At 38.4% G+C, this 22,027-nt stretch overlaps 2 protein-coding genes across 21 annotated transcripts in view; one reads left to right on the top strand and one right to left on the bottom strand.

Annotated features, from left to right (window-relative positions):
- Nucleotides 1-1,892, top strand: part of SYNE1 (spectrin repeat containing nuclear envelope protein 1) — a 309,124-nt gene extending 307,232 nt beyond the window's left edge. For 18 of the 20 annotated variants that reach the window (XM_027688509.1, XM_027688518.1, XM_027688501.1 and 15 more), the window contains one exon: nt 627-1,892. In XM_027688509.1, the coding sequence (XP_027544310.1) occupies nt 627-867 (241 nt within the window). In that variant the 3' untranslated portion in view covers nt 868-1,892. The remainder of the gene's footprint in view (nt 1-626) is intronic. The other 2 variants (XM_027688374.1, XM_027688366.1) reach the window with 1 other exon arrangement.
- Nucleotides 1,893-13,419: 11,527 nt separating this feature from the next.
- Nucleotides 13,420-22,027, bottom strand: part of ESR1 (estrogen receptor 1) — a 154,807-nt gene continuing 146,199 nt past the window's right edge. The window contains 3 exon segments of the mRNA XM_027688528.1: nt 13,420-14,122; nt 14,125-14,336; nt 16,089-16,272. Of these exon segments, the coding sequence (XP_027544329.1) occupies nt 14,082-14,122; nt 14,125-14,336; nt 16,089-16,272 (437 nt within the window). The 3' untranslated portion in view covers nt 13,420-14,081.

Genomic DNA, 22,027 nt, shown 5'->3' with positions numbered 1-22,027 from the left:
GCCATTTCAAGTCAGATCCATTGACACAAGGGAGAAAATCACTTGGAAAGTGATGGTATCAAATCAGTTGAGCAGATAGATTTTAACTGCTGATTCTGTGCAAGATTCAAAATACAATGTACTTTGTAGAGAATGAGTCCCCATTACCTGCATATTGGTGTATTAATTGACTGAAGATTGATGTAACTGAATCTCAATGCATTATACCATATACATACACAAATGTAGAAACTTCTGCAAACCAAATGGAACTGCCATTTTAAAAGACAAGGCTTCCTTTTTAGACAGCATGTACTGAACACATATGATAGGTATGGCCCACTTTTATTTTCGCCCTCTCTATAGCACAGTGCTTTAAGTGGAGAGTCTTCCCCATAATTAATGAAGGGGCTATGGGGTCACAAAGCCCCTTCTGTTGTGATCATTTCATGTTTTCCTACCCACTCTAGAAATATAGGGTCTCTTAAGAGTGTTAGAAAATGGCACGTGCTGTGAAAAATACCTCTGCAGTTGTCAATCAAAGTCTGTACAAATTTTGTAAACCAGCCTTCAGGGAAGGTTGAATGCTCAAGGGCAACCTCTGCTGCAGTAATGTTTTAGTGTATTCACCTATCTTCTTTTCTCAGGTCCACAAGAGGTGGCTCAGGTTCCTCCCCTTCTGAGGCTGGGCCAGCATGGTGGCGTCCATCCTTCTTCCTCAGAGTCCTCAGAGCTGCTCTGCCACTTCAGCTCCTCTTGCTACTCCTAATTGGGCTGGCTTGCCTGGTGCCAATGACCGAGGAGGACTACAGCTGTGCTATGGCAAACAACTTTGCCCGCTCTTTCCACCCCATGCTAAAATACATGAATGGTCCTCCTCCATTATGAAGGAGACCTGTGAGACAGCGGGAGACTTGCTGGAGTGCTAGCTGGGAGGCAAGATGGTTTTAAAGGGTGACAGGATTCAGTGTGGCAGCTTTACCTGTCTGCTGTAGCAACCATTGTGCCCGTATTTTTCTCTGCTGGCACTCAGCTAGTAACGCATCAGTGTATCAGTATCAAACTGCACAACGTATTACCTGAGTAGCATCATTTCAATACTCGCATCCTGGGTAATGAGAAGGATGTGATCTGTGCAAGGGAAATGTCCTTCTGTGCAGAATTTGGGATCTTTTAGCCACTTTATATCCAGGTCATTGCCCTGTACTATGCATAGCCAAGGACTTGATACTGTAGATCCTTTCCTGTGTGCTGCCCATTAGCCAGTCTTTGTTAAATACCCTCTCAGTATCTACAGTATACAAAATAACCAATGCTAAAGAGATTTTAGAGCATTTGTAACATACAGTTTTAAAGAATCTTGTATGGCAATGTATTATTCCCTGTGATTTCTGTTTCAGGCATGGTGTTCTAACTTTTGCTTTGGATGCACAAGGTGTAAATCTGAGAAGCACTTTTTTAAGGTTTAAAAAATGGATGTAATAAATAAGATCGTAAAAGTTTTTATGAGGAAAAATGTTGAATGTCAAGTTGAAAAACAAAGAACATATTTATGTATGTACAGTTTGCTAAGCCAAGTTTTGTTTGTATTGATTTCTTTGCATTTATTATAGATACCATAAAATATTTTGTCTACGTGCTTTTTAATGACAACTGTGGAAACCTCTAAGTTTAGAAGGAGATATGTATGGTATAAAAAAAATAGAAGCCACACATATGCTGCACTTCTAAAGAGAATTAAAAAATGCTGTAACAAATTAATGGTATTAGGTATATGTTTGAATGAGAAAATCTGGAAAACTTGACACAGGTAGAATACATGTGAGAGTATGACATTAGAAGTTGTGCTAATATTGAAAGCTGTCCATGTTTTGAATTAATGATTCATCACTTCAGGTTTTTCTTTTTTTCAAACTGCTTCTTCCCCTGTGTTGTTTCTCTGTGTCTGTGTGTTTATGTATGCGCTCGTGTGCAACCTTTGGCAATTGAAGTTGTATCAGTCCATACTCACTAAAGCAGATTTCTCCTGTGGGTGTACTGGAAACTTCATAATATTCTCCATAGCAGCTTAACACCAAGATAGATGTTTGTGTTTTACTCATAGTTAGTCTAGTGGAATATGACCAAAACATAAGCATAAATAGCAATAAAACAGACAAATTGAAGACTCATAAATTTTCCAGAAATACCAAAAAAAACTTGCAGTCTGCACAGTGGCACTTTGCCCAGCTTATCAGTCAGAACTCTGCCAAAACGGGATTCTTTTCAATTATGAAAAAAATATAGAACAATGTTCTAAGTTGCTGCTCTTTAATAAGTTTGGGGTTTTTGAAGCCACAACACACAGTGTGAATTTTTCTTTTGACTTAAATATTTTTACTTAGAATATATCGGCCTGCATAACAGAAATAAAAAAGCCAGAAAAAAAGCAGAAGCACATTAGTTACTTTTACATAGAATTAGTTTTCTGGGATGTCATCGTTTGAGTTGTTATGAGGACAGGGTGGTCAGAGGTAGAGTACCATAAGCATTTGGAAGAGCCAAAATAAAGCTTCCTTTCAGATAAGCATAACATTAACATTTTCATGAAAAAGATTTTTTATGTTCACAAAGTATCTTCAGTGTCTGAACCCAAGTCTGGATTGACACAAGTATGTGTTCTTTCCAAGGTTGAGTTTCCTTTGTTGCTGTTCAGAAACTATTCTAGGCTAGATTAGTATCCATAATCACTGATTCTGAGTAGACAAAGATAAGGAACACATATTTAGGCTACAAGGATGGGCTGTTACTTGCAACAGGCCTGACATACTACATAAAACTGACCCCTTCTCTCTTTTCTGGTACTGTTCTCTTTGGTGACATAACTCAATCAGTGGTAATCAATGCATGTATGTGAATAATTCAGTAGATTGCTAGACCTGTTAGTCCAGGTCTGTGCATGTTTTAGACATCCTTTCATCAGCCAGTCCCTGGGTTTGGTGGTTAATTTTTTGTTGAAATGTATTTTTGTTTTCTTTTAAAAGAAAACACTGTAAAGAATAAAACGACTAATTTAGGGAGAAATAAGGATCTCAGCCTGACTTTGTCTCCTGTTTTCCAACCAACTATTGGTGTTCTCATGGAAGTAGATGTTATCTAAAGTGCACTAGATAGCTATGAGTATAAACTTAGGGAATAAAAGTCTGTTGAAGGAACGAGGTAAAAAGTCACTGGTGAGGCCTGTATTAATTTCTTATACTGTGTAAAAATGAGAGAGAGGCAGGGAGGTTTGAAAGGAGTTGGTTAGGAGGGAAAGTACAAGGAAGAGCAGTCAATTTGAATGATGTTTGGATGATGCCTGCAACCCAACATCTACGCTCTTTCTGAAACACATTACCTACTTGGGCTCTGCAAACATGAGGGGCTGATTTCTGGTAATGTGCCTTGGGCTTGGCTGCAAGGCATGAGGAAAGGCAGTACAAGAGCTGCCTAACTCTGGATCTGTGTTGAAGGCACGTGTTCAAGCACAGAGGAAGTAGACTCTGCGTCTGGGAGAGCTCTGGTCATTACTACATTGTATTTGTTCCTATTTTCTACTGCAGATAGATGCAGTAGCTTCTGTAGAGGTATAATCATCCCAGCAGCTTGACACACCTTGCAACTCCGAACCTTGCTTATTGGCCTGTAGTCACCTCCAGCTAGTGGGTGTTTAAAAGCATAATGGAAACTGATTGCTCAGTGACTCCAGACCATGCGGTAATATCAAGCATTATCTCATTATGCTTATATTGATAAGAATAAAAGATCATGAGGACAGTTTGCTCTGAACTTACTGCATCTGTTTGTGGAGCTTCATTTGTGGACCGTGCTTTACAAAATCTGAAGGCAGGCTGCAAAGTGATATTTAGAGACATCTGACAGTGGTAGGAGTACAAATGATCTGAAGTTGGCAGAACTAGTATGTCCTTATTCCTCATAGCTGTGAGCATGATGATACCCATTACCTATACCCCACTCTGTTCCAGCAGTGATAATAGCTTCTTTCTGCTACAGATTGATAGTTTCTTGCCACTGGTTTGCCACCTTTCCAGCTTTGCTGCAAATGCTGTGAACACTTGCAGTATCACGTTCTCCTTCCTTAGAACTTTTTCCTGCAGCTGGTTATTGAACAAGAACAAAGCCACTGGGATTGTCTTATGAGCAATCATCCCTGACCCTCGGTTTTGTGCTATTTGTGGTTGAGAAATCTGTTTACATCTGATAGTATCTCTCAACATGTTCATCATCATCATGTGCATCTGAGAGTGTGTGTGTGTGTGTGAATGTGTTCAAAGGCATAACAGAAACTGGTTGCTCACAGCCTTCAAACTACAGATGCTATCAGGATGTAGCAACCATAGGAGGATTCGGGGAAATAAGAGCAGAGTCAAACAGAAGAAGTGCAGATTCTTAAGCAAGAGAAGAGACCATTGATCTTGTCATTTTCCTGCACTTCTCATATTTTATTTGGTGTTTAAAGCAATGGCTTATGGAAAAGAAAAGAGCAGAAAATGCTACAGGGAGGTTTTGTTTAAGCTGGATGGTCTGGTTATAAAATTTTTCAACTCTTGCAGCAGTCAAATGAAGAATTCATCTAAAACGGTGTTTGCTTAAGTTGAAAAGGAAGGGAGGGGGTGGAGGGAGGAGGTCATTTGTCTTCTGGCTGGTCTGTATTATAGGCACAGAATTCCCTACATAAGGGAACTAGTCTAAGTACTGGGTGTTTTTAACCTTGGCAGCATGTTGTGAAATGCACTACAGCCAGCTGAATTCTGTTGTTGTTGCACTCTTTGGCCATAATTAGACCTAGAGAGACATAGGTGTCAAACCTATAATTAGGAGAAATTATGCTTGTTTTAAGAATATTAAGAACATCTGAATGTTCTAATAATATTCCTCAATAAATAAATAAATAGGAATGATTTAGAGAATTAATGTGTCTTCTTAGAAAGCCATAGATAAAAATCTGTGAAACAAGATAAAATGAAATTAATAACTCCTAGCTGAAGCACTGAAAATTTGTCATAGGCTAAGGCCTACTAAATGATAGAAATCTGAATTATGTTAAATGATTGATCTAAAAGCAGATAGGAACTGAAAGCTGTCACATCTATTGTTTGGTGCTGCTTAATATATCATTCCAGAAATGAACTTGTCAAAACTGCTTTGTTCAGTAAGAATCTATTTAAAGACCTGAGACATGGCAAATGGATTTGACCACAGTGAGGTCTGAATAAAACACTGGCACATTTAATTTTTGGAAGAGAGAGGATGCTTTAGGAAAGTATTGTCCAGTCCTTGTATCAGAGGTGTTCTTGGTCAGGAGAGAGCTGCACCACAGAGCTCTTTTGGTAAGGGCTCATGCAGATGTGGATGTAGTTTGCACAAAGGTTACTCATGTCAGGCTCTGCATTTTCAGGCATGTTGTAATTCCTGGGGGACTGTTATTGTGGATGTTGTAATTGTGTTTTTTTCCATTCCATTGTTTTTAGAAAAGATGTTTTTAAAAAACAACTGGAAGCTACCAGAGTACACTTTTTTATGTAAGTGTTCACAAGGCTGTCCAAGAAGTGGGACATTCATGTCTGTAGTATTCTCTTTATAAACAACTCAAACATTGTGAGATTCTCCTGACCATGGAGCTGCAGGTTAAAACACATGGTTGCAATTTTGACTCCTTTGCTAAACTTGAAGCATTGTGCAGGCAGGTATGCAGACCATGGGGGCAAGGGGAGAAAAAGCATGATGCTCTAGCATTTTGGTTGAGATAGATAGATAGATAGATAGATACATAGATAGATAGATACATAGATAGATAGATAGAAAGACATTTTTGAGCTGTAATTTCTTTTCCCATTGTCAGATTTGATATAAGTAAAAAATAATCCTTCAAGGGCAGAATGGAATTGAAACTTTTCTGCTTTCATACAAATACCTAAACTTTCAAGCCCTAATGTGACTCTCAGTGCAAAATGGGCAACACCTTTTGCTTATCTCTGCAGTATAACATACTTGTTCACCTTTCCAAGAATGACACAAGTTCTGAAAAGGTGAGTGAAAAATAAAAAGAAATCTGTCAAGAAGCAAATCTTTATGTCTTAGAAAGTAGCATTTAGTCTTTATGTGTAGAAGACCTAAATATCTTACAGTCTCAAATGCCTTGCAAAATCTGGCTAAAAAATGCCTGAAAGCACAGCCTTTCCTCAAAAGCACATTTTTCATCTGTTTAAAATGGTAACATTCTGAAGTTGTGCGCAAATGTGTAGGAATGGAAAACAGCAGGAGATAAATTTTACATCACCTGTATGCCTGCAGAAATGAAGACATTAGCAGAATGACACCTAAATCCTACAGCACACAGATCTTAAATGGACGTGAGAGCTAGTTAGCCTTGCTCCTGCTGAGATAAGTGCCAAATGTTATTATTTTGATGGTCAATTTTCCTGAAGACTTCATGACCATTTTTTGCTTGAGTTTCTGTGTCTGCAGGATGCCACAGTGAATGGTAGTAATTGAAGCCTGGCTGGGCATAAGAAAAAGTATGTATGCAGTGCCTTCCCTGGGCATTCTTTCTCTGTGAGCACACTGATGAGTGCTATTTTACATGTTTGGATTTTCCTCTTCTCTTTGCTGCGTGGGTGGTGGAGACAAGCAGTGTAATGCAGGGGAAAGAGATGTAAGAATTTTCCAGCATAAGAAACAGCTGCTTCATGGAGCTTTTAATGTTGCAGTATCTGGATGGGGAAGACTTTTTTTAAAAAATCTGTCATTTAATTTTGAGGAGTAAGCATGGCCAAAAGGCTTTTAACAAGGGATGGTGCTCCATTGACTGAGAACACGAAGTTGAAGCCTATGTCATTGCAACAGTTGGACCTGTTGTCATTGCATAACAAAAGGATTGTCTCAACTAACAAAAAAACAGTCAAATAGGTTCTTTGATGATGCCTTAACCATGTCATACCTTTCTAATTAGTTAATTAGAATAAAATATGCTGGAACAAGACAGTCATAACTTACATGTCAGGAAGGAGAGAAAGGAGGAGTGTTGGGGAGCCCAATGTATACAGCTGTGTGTGTATACATGCGCTTCCTCATGGGAATAGGCAGCTGTTCTGCAAGATGTTATTTATGTAGTGAGGGAAACGAGAGTGATGAGCCCCATAAAGGTAAGCCAGGAGTTTTAGCTACAAGAGTTCTGCATTGAAATAGAAAGGCATGTCCTTGCCCTATCATTTCACACATTACTTCATCCAACAGACATAAGAAATCAGGAATGAAGCTGGAGTCCCAGATGGCCCCTGGCTATGGAAAAGTGCCCAGTTCCTGGCTGCAGAGGCCATTTGAGGGCCAGAGGTTCTTCCTTTGGGTGTATGAGCAAGGTAACATCTCACCCACTTTCTCCTATCACGGGAGACACATCATGGGAGGAAATGAAGAAAAGGGAAACAGACTCTTTTCAGTTGTGCCCACTGACAGGGCAAAAGGCAATGGGCACAAATTAAACCATATGAAATTCCATGTGAGCACAGTGAAAACATTTTTCAATGTGAAGATGGTCAAACACTGGAAAAGGCTGCCCGGAGAGGTAGTAGAGTCTCCTTTTGTGGCTGTGGACGTGGCCCTGCGCAATTGTCTAGGTGACCCAGCCAGGAATTGGAGTAGACAGTCTGCAGTGGTGCATTCCCAGATCACTGCACTGTGATACTTGTGCAGTCACACTGTGCTCCAGAAAGAGATGGGCAAAAGAATGCATAATCTCAGGTAATGTGCAATTCTTTGCTTATTCATTTGCTCCTTCAAATTGTTGCAATTTTTGCAGATGTAAATATGTTCAGACTTTAGCTGTTTTGTTTTTAATTTAGGAGTGTCAGGTTTTTGATTTTGCAGGAGTATTCTGCTATCTAGCTGCTTTTTGAGATTAAGTCTGTGAGTTCAGTATCATGTAGCAGCTGTCATCCTAAACCACATCTCCATAAACCATAAGAGCTCATTTGGTCCTTTGGTTAAAAAATGTGTAAAGCCATTTAATAGTGTCATACTTTGAGTCAGAATTGAAAATGATTGTATTATTTTGAGCACATGTACACGTGCAATTAGTTCCTATTACTCTGACTCACCCATTGTGGCCAAAGAAGCAACTCTCAATGAAGCTTTTTGTCACAGAAGCATGTTGCAAAACATTATTATGATTTGGAAGCATTGTTCAGTTCTACTCAGCACTTACAAATCCCAACAGTCCCTAACTTTCTTTTGGAGTCTGAGTCTCCAAAGTCTATTTGCTTTCATATTTGACAAGCTATAGGGTAAGGTTTCAGATGGACAAAGTATATTGCCCATCTTGTCTTCATCACTGAGATAATAGTTAAGAATTAAGGTAATAATCTTAATTTTTTTTTCCTTTTAAGTGCAGTGAAACATCACATAAAAACCAAAGAGCTTTTACATATATATTTCCCATGTGGAACCAGTATGGCACAGAAAATAGATGAAAAAAAAACAATATAGGGACTATATTCTCTCTATTTTGCTGAATATATATATTATGAGCATTGAAATACCTACATATGCAAATGTTATAGATTACTGGTTTGATTTAATTTTGAGAGTATTTTACAGGATAGAGTTAAGTTCAATGTGTTTTTATGTCAATAAAAGTATCTGTTATTTCTTTTCACCCCATTCCTGACAGCTTAGTCAAAACAATTTTTTTTCCTCGAGGGGTAGGCTTCACTTGGGAAGGAAGTACTATTTATCTTGATATTACCTAACTCATGGTAAGTGGCAGCCAACTACAGAGGGATAAATTTTCCCGGTTTGTCTCTTCCACTATAATCTATTTCAAAAGCCAAAATAAGGAACATAAAATAGTAAGAACGTTAAAGCATATAAAGTACCAAGTACTTAGGTGGCTCCCCTGGTGTCATTAGGAATACTAGGCCTAGCATGTTGTCGACCCTAGGTATGGCCACTCTGTGATGCTTTTTGGGAAAAGTAAAGGAACTAATCGAGAAATAGTTTTCACTTTCACTTAGATGCACAGAAACAGACAAATTCTATTTCTGTAAAAAACAGTGTACCATTTTGCTGCCTACTGGAAAACAATAAGCAGAGAAGCATATTTTTAAAACTATGCAAAACATAACTAATGAAACAGTGTGTTCTGGTTCATTCTTTATTTTCAACATCAAATACACTGATAAAAATCTTGCACCAATAAGGTAGCTTACTGGATTTTTTTATTTGGACTTTTTTAGAACTTTTTTTAGGTGCAAAACAAAAAATACCTCACCAGAACACAGACATCAATAATTTCATAGGCATCAGTGAAAGAACAGAATACTTCAACAAATACATTATGGCAGCTGAGCCTATTCCAAAGAACTTTCCACTGATAGACTACATAGTGCACACAAAAGCATTAGCTTTATAGTACATACAATAAGGTGATACATAAAGTGGCTTGATAACGCAAGTCTTGTGACCAGCAGTCTATCCCTCCATTTTTCAATGGGCACTTTCTGAAGAAAGAGACTTATAGGCACACAGGATTACAGAGCATACTAATTTGCAAGATGGCAGCATATTTTTTTATTTATTTTTTTGTTTGTTTCTTTAGGCACATTAGAATGCAAAAGAATTTTATCTTTTTTTAACACAGTGCAAAACCGAATACCCTTTATGGGCAACACTCACTTTGAAAACAACTTTCAGGATATAAGGCTATCTACATTTGAAGGATGAAAGGGAATCATGAGTAGAAAGGGTAAGACATTAATATTAGGGAAATATTAACTTAAATCTCTCAATTAAAACTCTCATCAATTTGAGAGTATGCTAAAATTGCAGGTGACAGCAAGGACTGTTTTGTATTATGATACTGTCATTAACATCACCTTGTATTACATGTGTTGAATTTCTGTCTGTAAAACCATATCACAGTTGTAGATAGCATTGAAAACAGCCATTTCTTTATTCAAAAATAAGAAATGTACTTCACATAAATTCAGCTGAGAATAGCTTACATCCAAAATCCCAATAGTTGTAGGTTGAGTTGCACTCTAATTTTAAAGCAGGATATACACAAAAGAGGCTTGCTGTGTTCTTACCAAAGCCTGTGAAAAGACTAAAGCCCTAGTGAGGCAGAATTTTTACTTTTTTGGTAGCTTGTTTATTTTTAAACATTTGGCACAGCTCTTAAGGAATCAGTTGGCATCAATTGAAATAGATGGATGCTCCAGTACAAATTCTGGCTTGGATGAAGGGGATGGTTTGGGTGTTTTCTGGTTGTTTGTTTTTTTTTCAATTTGAGGTCTAGTGACCTTTTTGCAATACCCCTGGGAGCTCAGTTTAGATTATTTATTTAATTACATTTTTAAATTATTAAACCCCTCAGTGTACAGAAGGAGAAAAATCATCAAGTGATGTCACTGAAACATAATAGTAAATTTACCACAAACACACACCAAGAAACTTTCATTAAACTATTTTACCCCAGTACAAATCTTACTGCCCCAACTGGGAGTTTTACCTGAGACAAAGTCTACGACATCAAGACATGGCTCTACTATAAACCAGAGTGGCTTTCACATATTGGAAACTCGGACACCACGAAGTGCTACACATCTCCCTATCTCCTCTCCTGCCTCACAAGCTTTATTGTAATAATTCAGTAACAACCATGTTCTCAAGCAAGTTCATCTGGTCTATTTCTGTTTGGCTTGTGCTGGTATTACATTGCCTATGTTTCTAGAGGGTTTTTTTTGGTTTTTGATGTTTTTGTTTTTTTAAAAAAATCCATGTATAAACATTACAAAATAATTCTTTCGTTAGCTGTCCAGAGGCATCACTATGAATGTTTTGGTAAAAGCATAATTAGCTGCCTTGAAAAGTTTACTTTCAACTTTTTTTTTACATGCTATGTATTTTTATTTAATATCCAGCACCAGGTATTCAGGTAGTACTGGTTTGTCAGCTGCAAATATAAAGTATATATATGTATATATATATATATGTATATATACACACACATAAAATAGCATCTTGTGAAATAACAATTACCAAATGTCAGGCACAATTGTTTGCATTCACGAGAACATAATTCAGAACTACATATGAAAAAAGTTGTCATTTTTGTATCATAGACTTTCTTTAATCACTTGAATAGTGATACATTCAGCTGTCTGATACGTATACAATCATCTTTATAGATAACTCTGGGGAGGTTACTATATTTATTAAGGTGCTCTTCAATTAAAATCTCATGAACAAGTTAATGACATGAATCCTGAAACTGCCCCAATGTAAATGAATATATTACTGGGACTCATTCTTTCTAGGTTGCCCTTCTCACCACAAACATGGGAGGACTGGTTGAAGTTAAATTGCTTCCTTGCAAGGACCGAGCCTAGGAAAGCATTCATAGTTAGGACTGTGAGTGACTGATATTACTGTGTATGTTCCAAGACACATTATGACACCCTTCTGCCTGCTCCATACCACTTCAAATCATGTTTTTCCAGCTTCTCTGGGAAAATCTATAGAGTGTAAAAGTACTTGCCCTTTGTAGGTATCATCAGAATCTGACCCTCTGTTGTGAATTGCTCCATGAACTACCTCTTTTCCTCTAGGACAAATTTACACTTGAATCGATGTAGTGGGCTGTTCTGGGATGTAGGAAGGGAGGTGTTCATTTAAACCAATTTGCCTTCCAGCTTATGAGCTTGATCTGTGTGTTCTGTTGTAGAGAACACCAAGTTTCACGTACAGTATTTAAAGAGCAGCTTTAACACACACTGGGCTACAAGTGAATGAAGACAGTGTAAGCACATAAATTTAACTACAGGGATTCCTGCACTCCATTCAGATCTTAACCTGCACTCATTTCAAGGCATTCATGGTTTTTCTAACACATTTCAGAAACAGCTACTAAATAAACCCAAAATGTCCATCTTCTTTCACGGCATTTAGGACCCTTCCAAAAGCCCTTAGGTACCTAATTAATACACACACACAACACACACACACACACACACACACACTTTTACTGAATACATAAAAAGACAAAACTTTCAGCACTTTCAGGAAAAAAAGACTCTATGCATCAATAAAAGGCCTATTAACTTACAGTGACTGTATCACATATTTAGACTTGTACAGTTTTTGAGGAATCTTCTCAAATGTAGGTAGCATCTAGCTTTAGACTTCTAAACTGCGCATATCCTCAGATATGTACATGAAACTATTATAGACATCATTATGTACATTCATTAAAGAATTCTTGACTTGGAGCACAAACTCATCCTATGCCTTGCTGCCTTCACAATTGCTATGTAACTTGATCTCACTGCACACAGACCCTGCTTGTGTGACAGGGAGCATAATCAGATATAGGCACTCCTGTACAGCATTAGTTGCACTATTTCCTATATTTAGTTACTACAGGATATTCCAATCAACATAATCTAATATAAAGATTTCAACTATAGCAGTAAAAGAAGCATCCATGAACCCCTTCTCTAGCATTGTGGCCAGCTGCTGTGGAGTAGCCTACACACATGCTATGAAACATCCTCACTGGCAGGGTGGTTGCTTCCAACCAGCTATTGGAATAGTCTCTAGTCTGTGATAACTCCCAAGCTGCACCTGTCAACCACAAGTGCAGATAGCACAGGCAAAGTATATCACCAGACTAGTAAAATATCCCTGGCATATGTAATAATCGCATTCCAGTACCCAGCAACATTCCCTGACATGTTTAATTTTCTAACATAGAGGCAATCAAACAACAGCACCAACTCCTGGTTTGGATAGCACATCATATAGATCTCTTCAGTCTCTCTCCTTTATGTCTTGTTGAAACTCTTGATGTGAGTGGACCTTTTGTATATTTACAGTTTGTCTGAGGAATCAAACTAATCCTTAGGAATATGCTTGTGAGTTACAGACATGCATGGAGAAAGACAGATTTATCTTCCTGGACATGCAGTCCCAGAGATTTCACCATGTCTGAGGCTCATTGCCCAGTTCTGGTGTCACAGGTGAGCTGGCTCTTAACAGTGCTTTCGAAGCATGCCACAACGAGAGCCAAAGACAGTCAAGGCAAGGCAAAGCCAGCTGCTCTGACTGTGATGCCAGCCCTCCCGCACACGGCTAAGCCACACTCTGCTGAGTGGGATGAGACCATCCCACCCTGTTGTGCCAGTCTTGCACTGGCATCCTCACCCCTTGCTTTGTAGCACAGCAAAGCACAGGACAGGGGATATTTTTTTATAAATAGTGCTGGATCCTGTAGGTGTGTGAAGACCTTCTTTTAAAGACCTGATGATTTTTGTAATCATCTCATCTGATTCAAGAGTAATTATCTATGTTATCACTGTTTGCCACATTGCCCTGGACTTACACTGTTGAGCAACAGAACAATTTAGCTCGTCTAGAGGATATGGTAAGGGTACCTAAAAGTTTGGTCAGAATGAGCTTGAGATGGAGTTGTCTGCTGATGTAAGCCAGCAAGGTAAAGCATTATTCTCAGAAAGGGGTTCCTTTCTACTGTAGGAAGAAAAGAGGCAGGAATCTAACTACCAAGGCAGTCCCTAGCAGTGCAGTTTCGCTACAGCACACTAAGATGCCAGACAACTTTCTATTTACACCCCCCAAAAAACTCATCCAGAATCTCTACCAAATTGCTTAAAAGTTTCAAGCAAGTAAAGGATTAAGCGAGCTCAGGATTTTGGGTGGATATCAACAAAGGCTACCACTCATGAAAATTCCAATATGCATGGGTGGTATCCCCTATCAATTTAAAGTAAAATTAATGTACGGTTTAGATTAGGACTTATCAAACTTACGTGCAAAATTAAATAAAAACACTGCAAATTTTAAATCAAGTTAGCTTGACAATCCTTGCTGGCTGTCCACAGCAATTGAAATGTCTTCCATTTAGGGTAAGCAATCAGTTTAGATAACCGCTTGACAAACACTCAAATGGAAAATGTAGGTGTCTGTTGTCACTGGAGTGTTTTCAAAGATGGCACTATAGACAAAATGAAGCATGAGCTAGGTAGTATGCTGCTGGGTTTCTCATACCATCATATATTCTGACTGCTGCTTATATTGTATTCTGCATATTCTCCTCTTCTTTGCTGTTTACATAAAAAGACTGCAAGGAATGAGATGAAGCTGATGCAGTTGTCAGCTGGCTCTGGTTCTCCTCTTCCATTGGTGCAGCACTCCTGGCTGTTGGGGCATGCAGTCGGTGAGCGTCCAGCATCTCCAGCAAGAGATCGTAGAGTGGAACTACATTCTTACACTTCATATTGTACAGGTGCTCCATTCCTTTGTTGCTGTAATCAAACAACAGTTACTTTCCAAATATGCTACGGGGGGGGAAAAAAAACAAAAAAGCTACCAGCTAATAATATTTTTTAGTTTATATAAATTCTATCTTGTACAAAACAACTAACTTAACAGTGCATTTGCTGTACACGCCTGCTACAGTAAAGCAGAAGACAACACCTTCAAAGAACATTGCAGACTGCAAATGGTCAAGTTGCCTTCCAAAGATGTCTCTTTTGCTCTTCTTTGCCTAAAAGGTAGCCCAGGGCACATGGACTCATAACTTAGCCACTGTGACTAAGTGAATGGGATGAATCTCCCTGTTCCAATAAAAAAATAATGTTTTCTTACCTAGAAAATAAGCTCTACCAATTTATTAGCAAAAGCTCACTTGCAATAGTATCCATTCACAAAACTATGTAACAACAATTAACTTTACTGCGCATCTGGAATTTCCTTAATTGTACAAATTCTTCTTGGAGGGGGAAAAAAAAGAAGGAAGATTAACACAAGGACAAAGAAACTCCACAAAATGACACAAATGAAAAAACACAAGCACGCACCCCCTGACTTTTTCCTGAAGAGCTGAATATCAGTCCAGGAGGTAAAATCTTCATGTTTCAGCTTTAGTAGCTATGATGTGGTGCTTACTCTGAATTAAATTTTATTAGCTGAAATAATGAAAACTAAAATCTGTGTAACAGTATCTTCTGTGTCTTCGTAATAATAAAATATATACCATATCTTTGTATAGACTTACCATGCCACTGAGTAATTGCATTGGGATAATCATTGCTGCAACTATTAAGCTTCTCAGACAGCTCTCCTCTGATTAGCAAAAGACACGGTCCTCTAGATTGAAATTCAGTAGTTCTGCATTTATCCTCATCCATACAGTGAACACAATGACCCTAATCTCTTTTTCAGAGTGATTTGCAATCAAGGAACTTGTGAAAATTTGCTACATAAAAGTAGTAGTTTTATTAAATCTTAGACTAAAGTTTGCAGAGCTAGGCTACTGCTACATTAGTATTCTACTTGGTACTTTTCAAACACCTGTGTTCGGGTCTGTTAGAACAGGTCCAAATCCAAGGGCTGAAGCACCTCTCCCATGAAGACAGGCTGAAAAAATTGAGGTTGTTCAGCTTGGAAAAGAGAACGCTCTGAGGAGACCTTATAGCACCTTCCAGTACCTAATGGCCTACAAGAGAACTGGAGAGGCACTTCTTACAAGACCATGTAGTGACAGTACAAGGGGAAATGGCTTTAAACTTGAAAGAGGGCAGGTTTAGATTAAATGTTAGGAAAAAATTCTTTACGGAGGATGGTGAGGCACTGGAACAGGTTGCCCAGAGAAGTTGTAGATTCCCCAGCCTGGCAGTGTTCAAGGCCAGGCTGGATGGGGCTCTGAGCAGCCCCAGGGGGTTGGAACTAGGTGATCTTTAAGGTCCCTTCCAACCCAGGCCATTCTATGATTCTATAATTCTAAGACACACATAAGTTTAAAAACAGATACTGCTTTCAGCACTATCAAAACAAGAAGCAGAGGAAGAGACTTGAAGAAACAAATGGGGAAAATATTTACTCCTTTCACACCATACTCCAATGCAGAGTTTTGCACACATGTTCTGTACAACTGTATGGAAAGCTTTTTTTTTTTTTTTGCACTCCCACCTGTGAAGGAAAAGTATGCATGTGCATTTGTGACACCTCCCTTGCCTGGGCTTGGCACAGGAGTGTGACTGGGTGCTTGCTCTCACCTCATGTGTCTGATGTGAGAGAGGATGAGGAGGAGCTGAGCCAGTCGTCTGTGTTGCTGCTGCAGAGAAAGACCTGACTTAGCCATTAAGTGAATCAGAGTGTCTGTGATTTTGTCCAGGACACGGTGAATATAGTCTTTTTCTTCTAGAGATTTCAAGGTGCTGGAAAGAAAAGTGTACACACCTGGAGTAGGAAGGAGAAAGAAAACAAACAAACCACAGACAAAAATTACTTTGATAGAGTCAGACTTGCCCAAGGTACACCTCGTGGCTTGCCTCTTAAGCTGTGTTAAACCATGGGAGCTGGCTGTGTGCCAGCTTTCCTGCTTGCCAGCCAGGTCACTGGTTTGAATGACTCTGGAGCATGGATTTAATCACTATGGGCAAAGCAGGAGGAGGAATATGATGCCTCTTCCCTGCCTGGATCCATCCAAGGTCTGGACCAAGTGGGAGATGACACCTGCAGTTAGACCTAACCTTGGCTATGCTCTTCTCTCAGTCACTTGGCTCTGAAACTTTGAGGAGATGCTGTTCCCCTTGAGAATTCTGCAATACTTACCAACAAACCCAAGCCTTCAGCAGTTTTTGCCATTTTCTGTGTTGTTTAACATTTGATTTTTAGTGATTTGCTAGTCAATCTAGGACTAAATAATATGTTACCACAAAACACGTAAACAAATTCAGGGTTTGTTTAGGCATGCTCACCTCAAGAAAATCCTCCCAACCAAGCAAGAGCCTTGAAAGGTGTGTTCCTTCACCTGCAACCCGACTCTCCTTTAAAAACCATGTCAAATTAACCCATGCAAATTTAGCTGTTTTGAATTGCTTACTTCTGAAAGTGAGCAGCCTCAAGGTTTGGACCAGATGGAAATTTTCCTAAAGGGCAAAACACCTTGAAACTCCCCTTCCAACAGCTCCTAAATCTCCTATAAAACACTCTAACCCTGTCATAAGAGCTTTTGCCAGTAGTAATTCTTGGGTTCATGAAGCACATCCGCTTTCTAAATGGGAAATTGTAAACTATTTTGGGCTGTTTTATCTTAATTTTTTTCTGGACTATATCACACAGCCAATGTGAATCAGGTCACAACAACACTGTACTGCCAAAAGGCAGATGTTGCATTCAGCATCAGTTTTTAAATCTTTTGGACTGAGCCAATAACTCTAAACAGGTCATATTACCATAATCTAGTCCTGAGGCACCAGGATGTATGCACAGTAATACAATAAAACTGGCTTCATCATATGGTGTTCATTGTTCTGTGTCTATAACAAAATTGACAAATCCTGTGCTTTGGTCCCTCTGTATCAGCTCACAGAGCCAAGAAGAAATCTGAATTTTGTCCTTGGAAGAAAATGGTTTCTGGAGTTACGTTTCATTTTGCTTTTCTTTAAAGCATCATAGATAGCGCAATATGCAATGCAGTTAGCGATACTAATAAAAAAAGACACACACACTAGCATACACATGTAGACAGACATATACCTTCTACCTTGTTTCTATTGTTTGTAGCCTGAGGGCCATGCCATTGGATTTGAAGATGAGAATATTTTGCCATGCATTTGAGCAGTTGGAGGAACTGAGATTTTTTTACTATCTTCTTGGCCTACTTCACCTCCCCACATCATCTGGGTGTTTCAAGGACATGACACCTAGAACTACTGTAACCTGCAAGTAGGTTTTATGACATTAGGTCTTCTGTACTAAAAATAAAAATAAATTTATGTTTGTGAAAGTCATTGTGAGTGTCCCTGGGAGAGAGTGAGTAAGAAACTGGTTTAAAAAAACGAAAGGATAACTCAAACACAGCACAACTGAAAATCATCAGCTAGAGTTCTTAATTTTGGTAATGAGTATTTCCTCAAATTTGATATAGATAGATAGTACCTCTTTTCTCACAAAGCTTTTCATAGCTATTATTATTTTTACTGAAATGAATTCATCAAATAGAAACAGCTCCTGGGGCTTTTCTCAGCTTAACCTTTCTCAGCTGACTCTGAACCACCTTCATATATGCCTATTGACAGTACCAGGCTTGATAGCTTAGATTTTTAAACATTACTGACAAAACACAATCCACTAGAAGAAACATTAATCTCATAAACCCACAGTGCCTTCAGACCAGCTTACTTCAGTCACAGAAAGCTATTGTGCTCTTGTATCAACACCCCATAATTCCATACCATTGAAAACATCAAAAGAAAAAAAATTGTTTCTCACCTAGGTCTAGTCCAGAAGCTATTAAAAACCATAAATCAAATAAAACACTCCCAAATAACTGTAGAGAATTCAGGCAATTGCCAGTCAATAACTGCCAAGGAAAATGATGTCTGGTTTTCCTTTCTGCACCCCTGTATTGATTGCTCCTGCCCCAGGCCACTGGCCAGAGATTTCCCCAAAAGAAATGCTGGCTATCTTTCACACACATGCACACACAAGCAGTTTTTGAACCAGAGTTCAGAAAACTGCCCTAGCAAAGTTAAATTTAACAGTCTCAAAGGTCTTTCCAGGCCTAAATTGAATAGCTGTCAGGTTGTTTTCCAGTTCTTTCTGTAGGTCAGTACTGTAAAACATACAGCAGAGAAAACACCACTCTGCAAACAAGAAAGGCCTGTTGGTCCATGCCCATAACACATACCTATACACAGAACAGGATCCCTCATGGACTGCAGTGCTACCATGCCATAATTTGTGCAGTGCTGCCATGATATAATTTGCCCTCAACATCTTTTCTGTCACAATAAACCCCAGTTTAAAATATCTATACATTTAGAGTTCAGGCTCACAAAAAAATACCCAAGGCTCTGCTTCTTCCACCATGCCCCATCAGTCTGAATCCTTAGCAAGCCAGGCTGAGCTATAAGAAAATTCATCTCTGTGATCATTCAGCCTCCAAAATAAAGAAATAATAAAAAGTACAATTTTACAGGAACTGAAAAAATCAGGAGAAAAGAATAATAAGCCGTCACATGGAACAATGTATCGGGAGGTCTACAGAATGCATTAAAACAGCCAAACCTTTCCACCTCTTTGGACTAACCAGCTAACTAATTAGGTAAATAGTGCTGGTAAGGCAGACATGACCTACTTCTTCATGTCCAAAATGAAATCTTGTTGCTTTGCCACATAGCACCACTTTTCCTTTCAGATACACTCAGAAGTGAAACATCTGGCATCATGTTGCCCTTTCATGTTTCTAATACTTATTTTCCAGTATTGAGAAACAGCCTTTTAATATTGAGCTGAATGTGGTTTTCAAAAATACAATTTTACTTTTTAGTCAAAAGATTTATTGCTGCAGATTTAGAGGAGCACCTTCTGGGTTGTTATTTAGCTAGACACAATGCTGTCCTTGTTGTTACAGACATGCTGTCACCTTAATATCTCAGGAAAAATTTTGAAGTAGCGTAAACATATACTTGGTTTATAAACAAAACCTTCCATCCTTTCCACATGCACTGAGTAAAACTAAAAAAAAATCACTTGCATTTTGCCCAAGATCATGTGACAAAGGAATATAAAGATATTAAACAGCCTTGAATGATGCTGCAAAAAAAAAGAAAATAAATATCCAACAAAAGCAACGAACAACATTACTTCATGTGAAGAGACTAACAGATGTCCAAGGATTTAATAAAGAAATGTTTTTGTACACTCAGTGAATTAAATCTACACAAAGCTTTAGAATGAAAATGCAGACTGCTTTTAAAAATTACACATAGCATAATTAGTCCAATTTGTTTAATTAGTCTACTTGTTGAAATCATTTTGAGATCTGCTGGTTTAATTGTATGCATATAGAACACAGACAAAATAAGGGCCAGAAGTTCATTGTGTGTTTATCTGCTGCTTCTTTAGTAGAAGATTTGTGAATATTTACATATGTATTCACAGAATAAAATCAGGCTAAGGTAGGCTTGGAGGTCATCTACTTCATCCTCCTGCTCAAATAGTGGTAACTTCAGGATTAGATCAAGCTGCCTGGAGCTTTGTCCATCTGAGTTCTAAGTACGTCCAAGGACTGAGATCCTACCGTCTTTCTGGCTAACCTGTTTTAGTGCTAAACCTCTCACTGGGTAGAGTTTTTGCTCTGTTCATCTGGTCAGGGTCTCCCTTGGTGTGGTTTGTCTAAATTGCAGATTCCTCCTGCATCTCTGAGAAGAGTCTGGCCCTGGCTTCTCCATAACCTGTTCATCAGCTGTCTGAAGGCTGCACTTAGACGCTCCCTTAGCCTTCCCTTTTCCAGGATGAAGGAACCCAGCTCTCTTAGCCATGGGCTTCAGAGCACAGAATGTTTCGTACATGTCCAACACTTTATATAAGGAGGCTGGCTACATTCTGTGTAGTAAAGCATCTCCATAAGACATTTTAAAGCATCTATGCCAAACACAACTTACACAACTCTTAACACATACCCCAAATTATGCTACTTATCTCTGTATTGCAGTCTAGCCTCCTAATTTGGGCATTTAAAGGGTCTAGCAGTCAGAAATTCATATCCACATTCCCATCACCTAGTAGTTAACCCCTCAGATGATTATAAAATTAGTTTGTTATAAGAATGCAAAAACTGAAATGTAAAATTAATTACGTTTGTGCATAAAGACAGTGACAAGCAATACAGACATACATTCTATGGCCATAGATATATACAGATTGAGTTTACGGTGTACTCAGAAATACTGCAATGAGGGCAGTCTGTAAGCCAGCATTGTGTAACAATGCTATAGATTGCTTTCAACATGATCCTGTAACAGATCAACTGGACCATGTCATCTGACCTATCACTGTCAAGACTTTCGTAAAAATGCCAGACTTCTGAGCAGCTATAAACTTCCATTTAATGCAAAAAAAAGCCACAATCAAAATCAGATCATTCATCAGATCTTCAGATAAACCCTGATCCTCTGCCACGAAGAGTACCACCAATTTCAATCTGCTGAAAAGGAACCTTGAAGGAATGAAGATCTAACATCTAGCTGCACTCAGTGGTCCCATCTCTGTCAATGCGCAGAAGGAAATTTACCTTTGGTTATCACTGACTTCACCTGCGATATATTTTATCATTATTACAATTTTTCTTTAGGGGAATCTTGAAACAAAAAATCCCATTAAGAAAGTGAGATGTGCTTATGAAGGGTAGCTGGTGATTTCTGGCAGAGTTTTGTCTAAATAACAAATTTAGTTTTCTGGATCAATACTAAATACACAAAAAGTTCTCAACAACATGACTTAAATTTTTCACATTCAAGACATTGATGTCTAATATGTTTCATTGAAACTTCCAATTCTATTTTTTCTAATTGAAATTTAACATTTTCATAAATCAGTTACATATTCTATATGTACTTAAGAAGTTAATTAACATATTAGCTAAAATTCTGGAGGAACATCACTTTCCAGGAAGAATATTTAACTCTAGGAAATATTCTGTTATAACTATCAGGGCAATAAAAGCAAAATAAAATGTCAAACAGTAATTACAATTGTTGCACCCTGACAACCAAGATAAAAACAACACCCCTTTGTTCCTAATATGCCAGGTACTTGCCTCAGATGTTACTTTTTCATAATTGGTGACAACCACAACAAAACCTGAACTACATTAATACCTCATAGAACTTAAATAAAACATTTTTATATTAGATTTTTTAAACACACAATTTTGCTTGAACTTTGAGGAGACCACATCCAAGTTTCTGTAAGAAACTTCCATAAGAAGTGCTTCATCAATAAAGCAAAGTCTGCTGCGTTTACAGTTAGGCTCTGCTGGGATTTACCTGGATTTGTTTTTCCTGCAACTTGGGCAAGAGATCTGATAGACAACTGGATAAAAAGGACATACAGCCCTCCACATGTGTTTTGTCTTGAGGGTCGTACCATCTACAAGTTCAAATCCAAAAGGAAAGGGGAGAAAACGTGGGTAAATCCTTAGCAT

The sequence above is a fragment of the Neopelma chrysocephalum genome, unplaced genomic scaffold (genome assembly GCF_003984885.1).
Source record: "Neopelma chrysocephalum unplaced genomic scaffold, ASM398488v2 Primary Assembly neopelma1_23, whole genome shotgun sequence".
Lineage (NCBI taxonomy): Eukaryota > Metazoa > Chordata > Aves > Passeriformes > Pipridae > Neopelma > Neopelma chrysocephalum.
This window is presented reverse-complemented; position numbering and strand designations above follow the sequence as displayed.